Source organism: Aphis gossypii, chromosome 1 (genome assembly GCF_020184175.1).
Source record: "Aphis gossypii isolate Hap1 chromosome 1, ASM2018417v2, whole genome shotgun sequence".
Lineage (NCBI taxonomy): Eukaryota > Metazoa > Arthropoda > Insecta > Hemiptera > Aphididae > Aphis > Aphis gossypii.
The window spans coordinates 148,241-160,156 of record NC_065530.1 but is presented as its reverse complement, the minus strand read 5'-3'; the positions used below and the strand labels follow the sequence as shown (position 1 = coordinate 160,156).

The window sequence follows — 11,916 nt, the reverse complement described above, 5'->3', positions numbered from 1 at the left end:
TGGATGAAATAATAGCACAGAATACCAATATTGTTGATTGTTCTGTGATAATACTGATTCAGTATTTATAAACCCATCTAACTTGTTTACAAAAGTATAATTAGTATAAACCACAAAAACACTATCAAATTTTCTATAGAGTACCTAATTATTATCAAGAAATTTATGAATATTTGAATTTATTATATAATTCATATACTGTTTATAGTCTATATTATGACCGTATCACCGTCACGGTGGTCGGTGACAATTTTCTATTCGCACAGTCGCTGAGAATCACGATTTCCTATTGCTGCGAGTATAACATTAAAATTGGTAATAACTAATAAGGATTTGGGTACTGAATATCGGGTTACTTACTTCGACATTTAGCTGTAATAACAATTTGGAATCAATCATCACTCATCAGTATTTTATATTTTGTTGGATTAATGATGTAATACTTTAATAGGTAGTTTAATTCTGCAATAATAGTACTGAAATAACGAAACAGATTAAATATATTTTATAATGTTACCAGTGAAAGGAATATGCATGGAAATGTGTCCAAAAGAGGAAACAATTATGTGAGTAGTATTAAATTTACCTTAATTATTAATAATTTTAGGATTAATTATTACCTTAGGGTTTTATACCTATAGAAACATAATATACAAATTTAATTGTAATAATCTCAAATTTATATGTAGGAATAAGGAATTAAAATTATTATGTAAGCAATAATATTATAACTGGAAATTACTAGCTTGGGCTTCATGCCTATTTTCTATCACTAAATTAACTTAATCAAAAATAACTGCGTTATTCATTAATTGTTAAATCTTATATATGATTGAGAATTATTATTTTTTTAAACATACTAATAATTTATGACTTCTAGTTTACTTTATTTATTTTATTTTACTTTTTCAGAACTGTAAAATGTTTCCATGTTTAATGATAAATTTTATTATGTTTTTTTTTGTCTAGGAGAAAATCTAAGAAACTTGTACACCAGTTAGAATGTGACCCACATAAAATGGTTAAATGTTTTAGCCGTTCAGCTGCTGGTAATTTATTAAGCAAACCTCATATTTTAAGGCCGCCATCAGTTCTTAAGAATACTATATCATATCTCTTAAATGAGTAATGTATAAGTTTTATTAGAATAATAATAGTGATTATTATTTTGTTAATCTTAAATGCTTTTAGAATTCTCACAATTACTAATATACCGTTCAGTATTATTTATGATTTTATTGATGACCGTTTAAATTCTATAAAACAAGATGCCACTATACAAGAAGTGTCTAACCAAGAATGGATGGCTATTTTACCACCTATTATTCGGTTTCATGCATTTGCAGCCTACAAGTGAGTCATAATATTAATATTATATGACCTATTAAAGTAACTAATGTATTATTTATTGATGAATCTAAGACAATTGTTGGTCCCCACGAAAAAATTTTGTATGTGGACAATTGATCCCCTCCATCATTATATATTTAGAAAATTAGTCCCCAGCTTTAAAGTTAAATACAAAATATTTTTATATCATTAAACGTTCTTTAAAATGTATTTTCAATAATATAATACTTTTAGAATATAATAATACTTATTTTTTTAAAAAAATAAAAATGAACATCATAATATAACAATAATTAATAATATTGTTTAATAAAAAAATAATTTAAGTATAATCAGAGCGGTGATTTCAATTTTATTTTTTTGGAACGCATAAATATTGAGCAGGTCACTATTTATTTTTTTCTTGACATATTTGACATTATTAATATTATAGTAGTATAAAAGTAATTATTAACACAATTAAAATAAAGTAAAATGACATAATACAAGCAGTAAATATACAAAGCTATAAATGTCTAAATTTAATACAAATTGAAACTTCAACAGCCAAATAAATAAAAACAATTAACAATATAAAGCATTATAATAAATATGCACAGAATAAATCAGTAAAATTTGTGGTTACTAATAATAATCATACAACGGTTATTTTGTGATTATAAATACGTGATCAATCAATCAATTATCAACTATCATAATATTTACATATTAATTTATTATTTTAATATAATTATATAAATGTAATTTTTATTTTTTTTTGTGATGTGGCCGAGTGAGCCAGGATGCGATGTGGTGCATGTGCCTTGCGGGCCAAAAATAACAATTTAGAATTTTAAGTACGCAAATATATACCCTGTATACCGCAAATTAGTAATTACACCCCTGATTATAATATAATAATTACAATTTATGAAAATCTCAAAAGGCTATACAAATAATTCAAAAGATGATTTTTTGAAAAGTTATTATTAAGTTAACGATATTATTTTATTTTATTCATTTTTATTCATATTCTAAAAGTATTACCTACATTATTGAAAATACATTTTAAAAAATGTTTAGATAAAAAAATATTTTTATTTAACTTTTAAGCCGGAACTACTTGTCCGAGTATAAAATTATGAAGGGGTCCAATTGTCCGCATTCAACATTTTTTTGTAGGGACCAATTGTCCGTATACCTTTATTTATTTATCATATTTCCAATTTTGTTCATAGATGTTACGAATATGATGTTAACACATTTGATCCATTTTTAAATTTGAAGCATTTTCATGAAAGCATTTTTAAAATTGTTAGAATATTTTTAGAAGACTCTGACGAATCAACAGATGAACTTTGTTTTGAGATGGTATCTCTCCTAATTGTTACTAATTTAGGTGATTATAATGTTCTTCAACAAGCTTTGCCGTTTATCACAAAGAAGTCAGTTTATTAATAATCAAATTATTTAGGATAAAGTTTATTGAGAATTTTACTGACAAACTATATATCAGTATTTAACTTTTATCTGCGTTTATAAAAAACTTTAAAAAAGTATAGAATTAAATAGGTATTAGTCATTATGACAGTGCCTTAAATGAACATAATAATTTTTATTATACTATATTATATATTATACTCAATAATTAGATAGGTGTTATGGCCAAATTAAATATTTGTTTAAAGACCAAACATAACTTAAACATTTTTGTTTTATCGATGATGTGATAAATGATATATGACAACATATTTATAGCCAGAATTAACTAAAAAAAATATATAATATATATTTATACCACATTTAATAACATCATTCTATAAATACTGTAAAAGATTAAAAATAAGTTAATAGTATAAATAGATAATATTTTAAAATAAATCAAAAATACCATTGTATATAATAAAATCCAGAATTATATAATATATGCAAAAATTAAAAGTTCCCACTTATTTTAAATTTTTTAATCTAAGATATAAACAAAACAAATTGTATTAATTTCAAACTACATAATATTATGCAATTTTTGAGATTTTTAACCAATTTTATCAAAATTCTAAACTTAAATGCTCATTAAAAAATATGACTATAAATATTTTTTAATTGGGATATTAACCACTTGTTAAAAAAATTATATTACATTTCAAAGAAACCCCCAATTATAAATTGGTATCAATTTACTTTAAAAACATAAATAAAAAATTAAGTTTTTATAAAAAGCTCAAAAAAAAATTAAATTTTTTAAAATTTTATCATAAATAGAATAATGATAATAATATAGTATAAATAATGATAATTTATTCATATGATGATTTCAAGTTTCTGCAGTTATTTGTTTTTGTATTATAATAAAAAAAAAAAAATAAGTAATTTAGTCTGAAAATTCCTGGATTTTGTTCATTTTTTCCTGTTACAAATATGAAGTATTTGAAAGTTTTAATTTTGACCTCTAAAATATAAACTAGAACCAATTTTCTATTCAGTCACTCTTATAGTTTAAAATCAAAGCATTTTTTTAACTAGTTATTATGTAGACTAGATAAACAAAAAAAAAACACTTGATTGAAAAAATAATACATTCATTACTTCTATTAAAATCTAAAATACCAGAAATTATGAGTGGTTATATTTTACAATAAATTATGAAGTTTTTGAGTAAGATTTAGCAAAGACTATTGGTTATGATAAAAAAAAAAAAAACCATACTTTATTTGTCTGATATACATAGAATTTTTAAATCCATGCATAATTTTGTTATATTTTACTTGTAAATATAAACATTATTAAAATAATTTTCCTACGCTTAGCCTTAAGGAAATGTAAATATAAACCTTAAAACTTTATCTTAAATTTATATTGAGATTATATATTTTCTGTGGTTATAACTAGTTTTATATGATTATGTATTTTTTTTTAGAAGTACATTGATAAAAAAGGCAGTGTTATTATCATTGAGTATTATGAATGGTAATTTTGGACACTTATTTGAAATATACAATACACTTCCAGCAATACATCAGTGTGTTATTAGTGTACAATTACCAATGCTTAGAAGGTATAAAATATTTTTACATTTATTTTTTCTGATATTACAATCTAATTGCTATAAAAACACTTTTAGGAACATATTAAAATCAATGTGTATGGGTTTTAATTGCAAAAATAATTACTTTCCAATTTCAATCTTAACTAAAATTTTGCTGCACAATAAAGTTCAAGAAACCATTAAAGAGTGCCAACATTACCATTTAACTGTGAATGGTGATAAAGTGGAATTATCTAAGTCTTTATTTAATAATGAAGTTGATGAGGTAAAACAAATAAGAATTATTCTTATAGTTGGTGGGTTTAATTGCTTTGGAATTTTTTGAGGTACTTTTGGGTTATACTGACTACCGGCTGATGCCGCAACTGTCGTCTTCAAAGAATTTTAATACTAGTCAGTGATCAATATGTTAGAAGAAATATTTTTATAAATATATACCATATCTCAGTTTTATCTATAATTTTAATTCATATTACAAAAATAAAAAACCAATATAAAATATTTTAAAGCAGCTAAACTGATATTAATTTTTATTTTTATTTACATTTTTTGTTTTAGTTACATCTGAAAAAAGAGATCAAATTCAATGTTAATGTATCAAAGATAGTTCTTAATATTTAAAAACATGATATTTTAAATGTTTGTTTAATTATATGATATTTAATGAATTATGTATGTGTTACAATATTTATTACATGAAATGTGTATTTATTGTTATAAACTAATAACTATTTATAAAAAAAAACATAAAGCAAAATTATTTATGATAAAGAAAAACAATCATTATTCTTTTTAATAACATATTTTACGTTAATATCTATTAATTTTTTTTTATTATTTTAGGAAAATTATTTTCCCAACTGAAAAAACTACATTTTTCTACTTAAACTAACCTTGCTTGACACCACATTAAAATATGATATACATTTTATTATAGGGATTTAATTTTACTTCAATATTATTAGATTTTAAACTAATTATAATATAGTTAGTTCAATAGATAAAGGTGTTAACTGATATTTTTTTGTTCTAAGGAGTTAACATATACTACCACTTTTATCCACTTCAACTAATGGTAAATTCTTCTTAATTCTCAGTTTTTTTTATTTCGGTAACCTCTAAATAAAATCTTATCAAACTTTGATATAATGTTTATAACATTATAATACCTACCTTTATCCATGCAATAAAATGGTTTTTTGTAAAAATGTCAGTTAATACCTTTATCCATTGCCCCTTCTACTATGTTTTTCAATTCTTTTTTTTATTTTCTTATTTATTTTTAGGTCTGGTATATTAGGTAAATCTTATATTTAAATATTATATAAGTATGTTAAATGGGTATCTAGCATATTGTATTCTTGTAAAAGACCTAATCTAACTTAGGTTATTAATTATATTAATGAAATGTTTTTGATAATTTATAGTTAATTTATAAAGCTCTAAGCATTTTATATAATTGACATTTAATTAAAAGATAACTGAGATAGAATAAAATGCTCTTAAAACTGTTTTACGGTGTAAAATGACTGTTGTGAAATAATTTAAATGGCATTTTTGTTACAATTATGCTGTAAAGCTTTTGTATTAAGACTTGTACTAATAACCCTACAATGTGTCTCACTTACAAACAATTACGAATAAAAAATTAAGTAAATTATCAAAGAATTATAAATGTTAAATTAAAAACAAAAATGCTTTGATTTTGTTGCTTATAAGTTACAATCATGGCTAATAAATACATTACTGGCATTAAAAAACTATGAAATATTTATGTACTTAAGCACTTAGTTATAGTGATGAAAACATACAAAAGAAAAAATAAAGTCAGAAATTGTATATTATTATTTATTATAATAATTGATGAATACAGGCTAAAATCTTGGCTAGCCACTCAAAATATAAACTAGTTATGAGTGTTTAGTTGACATTTTTTATATTTATTTTTTTGTTTGTGGTAAAGTTACACAAACATTAACATAAAATATTATATAATTGAATTATTAAACCATACTGTAACATAGGTGTAAGTAAGAGGGGTTTCAGGTGTTCAAACACCCCCAAAATTAAAGATAAAATAATTTTTAAATAAATATTATGAATTAAACTTAATGTATATCTAGATCAAAACCCCCTCTAAAAATATTTCCTATCTACGCCCATGCACTGTAACTATAATTGAATCTAACACCAAGACAGTAATATAATATATTGTTCTATATTATGGAGATGAGGAATTATTAAACATAATATAAATTAAGAGTTATTTAACAGTTTAACTATATCAAAGGTTATAAAATCAAATAAGTAACGAAATAGGAGAAAAGAGTTAACCTCTAGCATAGAATACTAATGTTTTATCCCTATAGTCTACATTTCAACGGGTTAAAATTAATATGTGATATTAGGGACACAATGCATTCGGTGTAATGGCTAGTTGTGTACTTGTTTATAAGAAGTAATATGAGGGTGGTTATGAAAAAAAGAAAGAAGTTTTCGGATACTATAAGAAAATGTTGATCAGTTAGCATTTAATATTTATGACTAAGATTTCAAAGGAAAAATAAAAAATATGGCGATAAATAATTGAGGTAAAGAGTTAAATGTTGACATGTTATTTGAAACAAATTATCATTAATTATAAATATTATCTTAAATGCTCTATATAAAGTCATGACAGTAAAAATATCTAAACAAAGATTAGAAGAATAGTAAATTCCTTAAAAAAAATTTACCCTTGAATAATTTGTTCTAACATGATAGTATTTCTATATGTATGTTATACATAATTGAATATTCTAAATCCATTGCTGAAAAAAATATTAATACGTAAGAAATAAAAAATATCAATGCTATAATTTACATTTATTTTTTATCTAACATTTTTCTGAATCAACAAAAAACAAGTATACATTAACTTAAAATTTTAAAATTAAATTAAACATTACGTCATATTATTTACAATTTTATAATTTTAAACAACATTCTGCATCAGGATATGCAGGCAATTCCAACTGGTATTTTTCTTCCAGCTTTTTCGGTATAAATCTTCCACCCAAATAATGATATTTTCCTTTGAAACTTCTGGCACATTCCTTTGGTGCTGTTAATGAAATCAACATATCTGGATTGATTGCATCTTTATCAGGAACTCCTTCTATACTCCAACCACTCGGGACATCTATGCTACAGATTGGTTTGTTGGTTTTTTTCAATGCATTCATGACTGGCAAAAATTTTGCTCGTACTGGTGGCTTGAAACTAAAACCAAACAATGCATCTACTATGAGGTCATATGTAGACATGTTTTCAGACAAGGAATCAGACACAAGTACACCAGATGTCTCGCACTGATGCATAAGATTATTGTACAAAAGCTTGTCTGTACGCACAGGATAATATACTTCACATGAGTAACCAAATAGTTGCATATGCCTTGAGCACACCAGACCATCACCACCGTTGTTACCTGGTCCACAAAGTACCAACACTTTTTGATGACTTATTGGTGGGAAGCATTTTTGTATAGCTGTTGCACAACTTAAGCCAGCCAGCTCCATAAGTTGATCAACACTAAATTTATACACGTTGAACAGTTCTTGATCGATATTGATGGCTTCATCTTGTTTTAAATATTTTACCATTTTAAATGACTGTCTAGGTAAAATGTTAGAAATCAATTTCTGTAAAACTTTTGGGACATAAAACATTTAAAGAATAATCTCGTTAGGTAGTTGTTACAAATTGAAACCAAAATAAAAATTGTTTTATCACCGTTGCTTCGAGGCACCTGTCGATTTAATTTTAAACAAACTTAACAAACTAATTATCTAACTGCGCACACACAATATTGTATTATACAATAATTATACAAATATAATAGAAGAATAAATTAGTAACATTCTCGAATGTAGTCTTTCATCGTGTCTATAGGTAAAGTTACTAAGTACTAACTAACTACTAAGACACTAGGTTACTAACTTACTAGCTACTAGCTAGTACTGACGATTGTTGAGTGCTGATAGCTGATTAGTGATTACACATTTACATTAACTCTGACTTCTGAGGAAAGTGAGAAACTGAGAACTAAGGGCTAAGGCCTGGTTGTACTGTCCATGATTAATCAGTGATTAAGAGTTAATTAGCTGATAACACATTTTTAACCAGCTATTTTTTTTTTTGTAAATTCGGCCGATTAAACTACGGTTAACTTTAATCGGAGTCCGGAGATGGTAGGTACAACTGGCCCTAAGAAGTAAGATAAAAAATTAAACAGATTATTATTTTAAAACCGCGCTGTTGCTGTATCCAAGGACCAAGGTGTATTGGTGTATACCATGAACATATAATAATTATAATACACGACTGAGTATACAGTTACAGTATACACTATACAGTATTAATGTATTATTAGGCTGTAGCCTATAATAATAAATCATAAACCTTATCACTTTTATAGTTTTATCATAGAATAATTATTCTGCGGTTTTGCGGAAAATGGAGACTTTGAAGTTAGAAGGTCAAGAAAGCATAGCAATGTCTACTATGCAAGGGCACCCATAGGAAAATTCTCAAGGGGGGACAAAATTTTAATTTATCAATCCATTTATAAATAGGAATGGCTGTATGTATATTATATATATATATATATAATTACACACATATCTCATTATATCATATTAAATAAAATAGAATAAAAACTAAAAAGCATGTTGTTATTTAGAGCTTATAACCTGATTTTCTACAATAATTAAACTGATTTTTCATAAAAAAAATTATAGATTATCTTATATTAAATTAAATTTTTAAATTCTATCTATATAAATAAATAGATTCTGATCTCAGTATACAATATACTAAGATTTTCAACATTTTCCAGGGGGGCATGTCCCTGGTCCCTCCCTTACCCCCTTATATTGGTGTCCTTGCTACTATGTAACTATGGCAACTAATGTAACTTAGGTTTATATTCTAAAAATAATTTGAAGAAACCTAGATTTTGAGAGTAGAAAATTTTTTTCAAAAAAACCTTCATTGGGCCATCACAGTGAGTTTTACTAGTAAATACAGTAAATTTAACCGTATATAGATAACCTCTTATATAAACATTTTGTGAAAATTTCTAGTATTAACAGTGATTAGTTTTTGATTTACAACCATATAAAAAATCGATTTGGTCGAAAAATGGTTTTGTGTGAAAATTCCTGTTTTTTCATTACTTTTATTTTGTATTTCTCGATTTTTTTGAAAACTGAAAATGTTAGGTTATAATGCACCAAGGATGTTCACTTTGCCATTGGAAATAAATCATCCCAAAGTTTGAAATTGAAACATTATTTCAACAGTTATGCTGTACACAAAAACAAAACAAAAAACTCTCATCATTGCAAAATCAATTCATTCATCAGTCATCACTTCGTTTAGAATCTAAAAAAAGAATACAATTTCATGTACTTAATATTGTTATTAAAGATATTAGGACGATGAACGGGCGTTTCGTCCACAGAAATTATTAAAATAGTGTATTTAATATTTAGTCCCGGAGAGTTAGCCATAGGACGTTTGGCATTAGCGCCCTGCATACTGTAATAATCTTTATAAATTAATTTTTAATGAACAATTTAATGTTTAAATGACAATACTACAAAATATACAAATATACATAATTAATAATCATTCAATATAAGACATCACAAAATGGTCAAAATGTCGTAAATATTAATACCTAAATTAAAAATAATAGGTACTATACTACTAAAATAAATTATATATTTATTTTTAGGTTAACTGACTTATGTTTTTCAAATAGTATAAAATGTTAACATCGTCATTATATTTAAATCCTGTACAGTTATATGATTGTAATTTTTAATATAGTACCTATACAGGCTACAGGTAGGTAATAAAGATAATTTATCTTAGTGTTATAATATTATTTAATATTAATTAATTAATATATACGACATTTTGTGTTAAATTAATATATTATACGGCTATTTATTATGTATTTGTATTAATATTGTCATTTAAACATTAAATTGTTCATTAAAAGTGAAAACTAAAAAGGTAGTTGCGGTAAACTTTATGGTAAAGTTTACATGCATTCGTACGACCGTACCTATAATATTTTAAATTTGGATTCAATGATAATATAACATTATACTTATACGAAAAACGATTCAGTACTAAGAAGGCTATTTAGCCTATATACTGCTAAGTATATTTTATGATAAATATATACATTACTATGAAATGAATACCATTTGTTAGAAAAAATTAATTATAATTAATTATTTATTTTTAATTTAATTTTATACTATTAATATTATGGTAGAGGTTGATTTAATTTTTGAAAAACTATTGCATTTATCATATTATCATAATATAATATAGAAAGTATATAATTCTAAAATGTATTATTGGTATTAACTTTTGAGTCAACACTCAACACCGCTTTTTACTGTAGAACGGTGTGAATACTAAATAGGTTCATGATAATAGGCAATAGCTTAAACTTAATCTATATAAATGTTTTAAAAATATTATTGTGTTTATAAAATTTTAAAAAAATTTTAAAATACAATAGAATACATACAATTTTCAAATTCCTACGAATAATATATCATGTCATACGACAACCCATGTCCACGTAAATAGAATGGTTAGTTTAAATTTAAATAAAGTGGTAATATCTAAACTAACCAACCTTTGGTTTCGGGAATCGAGATAAGCTGTTTATGAAAAATTTGGTATTAAAATTTTAAGTTTTAGAGTTTATAGATGTAAGTATTGAATATTTTATAAATATTTAACTAAAAATTATTCTGTCGTAATTTGAACATCAAATGCTTATAAAAAAAATAAATAACATAAAATAATATTTCTATGAAGCTTTAAAAACAACTTATAAGAAACTTTATACTAATTTTTTAAGCTCTTTATCAATTATTCAGCATATTTTAAAAATTGAACCATGTTTAGAAAATTATAATTTAAAATTTAAATAAAATGTTAAGTATCTATTCGGGCTATAGTTATTATTCGTTTTTAAATTATTTCAATAAAATAAAAAATTGAATTTTGTACAAAAATTCTAGTTTTTTCTAATTATTAAGAAAAGTTGTGGGAATCATTTACTTTTGATAGTAGGTACCTACATTTTTAATTTGACTCACTTGATTTATTTTTCTATTAAAAAAGATAATGAAATCTAAAATTTAAGTATTTTTTATAGTAAAAAGTTCCTTCAGACATATACAAAAAAGATGGCTAAGTAAAATATAACGCTTTATAATACGCTATACAATAGGTATTGAAGGGGTCAATGAGATGAATATGTTAAATTTGATTTCAAAGATTTACTACTGTATACGAAAAACGACTCTGAGCAGAAACGGTCTGTCAGCATAGGTACGTCGTACATCACTATTCACTAAACCTATGAGTCGTATATACGGTGGAATCAAACATACAACCACGTCTATATAAAGGACACTAACGCAGCAAAGTTATTTAAGTGAGAATACCTATGTTTATAAGCG

The 11,916-nt window shown here is 24.4% G+C and overlaps 2 protein-coding genes across 4 annotated transcripts; one reads left to right on the top strand and one right to left on the bottom strand.

The window, feature by feature from the left end:
- Positions 1–70: 70 nt before the first annotated feature.
- LOC114120814 (SAC3 domain-containing protein 1-like) lies at positions 71–5,046 on the top strand. 3 transcript variants are annotated; one of them, XM_027982860.2, is made up of 8 exons: positions 71–315; positions 452–566; positions 970–1,125; positions 1,192–1,353; positions 2,568–2,774; positions 4,247–4,384; positions 4,451–4,640; positions 4,934–5,046. In XM_027982860.2, exons 2-8 carry the CDS (start codon positions 511–513, stop codon positions 4,994–4,996), a joined length of 972 nt encoding a protein of 323 aa, XP_027838661.1. In that variant the 5' UTR covers positions 71–315; positions 452–510; the 3' UTR covers positions 4,997–5,046. The 3 variants fall into 3 exon arrangements, with proteins under 3 accessions (XP_027838661.1, XP_027838660.1, XP_027838662.1); XM_027982859.2 differs by having other exon boundaries at positions 71–374; XM_027982861.2 differs by having other exon boundaries at positions 71–451; positions 521–566.
- Positions 5,047–7,221: 2,175 nt separating this feature from the next.
- Positions 7,222–8,720, bottom strand: LOC114120822 (NAD(P)H-hydrate epimerase). Its single transcript, XM_027982867.2, has 2 exons — positions 8,150–8,720; positions 7,222–8,066 (listed from the first exon to the last, which is right to left on the bottom strand). The coding sequence occupies exon 2, from the start codon at positions 8,017–8,019 to the stop codon at positions 7,342–7,344; it is 678 nt and encodes a 225-aa protein (XP_027838668.2). The 5' UTR covers positions 8,020–8,066; positions 8,150–8,720; the 3' UTR covers positions 7,222–7,341.
- Between the last annotated feature and the right edge of the window lie 3,196 nt (positions 8,721–11,916).

Coding starts and splice junctions, on each gene's coding strand:
- LOC114120814 (XM_027982860.2), top strand. CDS start 511: ATGTTACCAGTGAAAGGAATATGCATGGAAATGTGTCCAAAAGAGGAA. Junction 1,126..1,191: donor ATATCATATCTCTTAAATGA/GTAATGTATAAG, acceptor AAATGCTTTTAG/AATTCTCACAATTACTAATA. Junction 2,775..4,246: donor TTGCCGTTTATCACAAAGAA/GTCAGTTTATTA, acceptor ATTTTTTTTTAG/AAGTACATTGATAAAAAAGG.
- LOC114120822 (XM_027982867.2), bottom strand. CDS start 8,019: ATGGTAAAATATTTAAAACAAGATGAAGCCATCAATATCGATCAAGAA.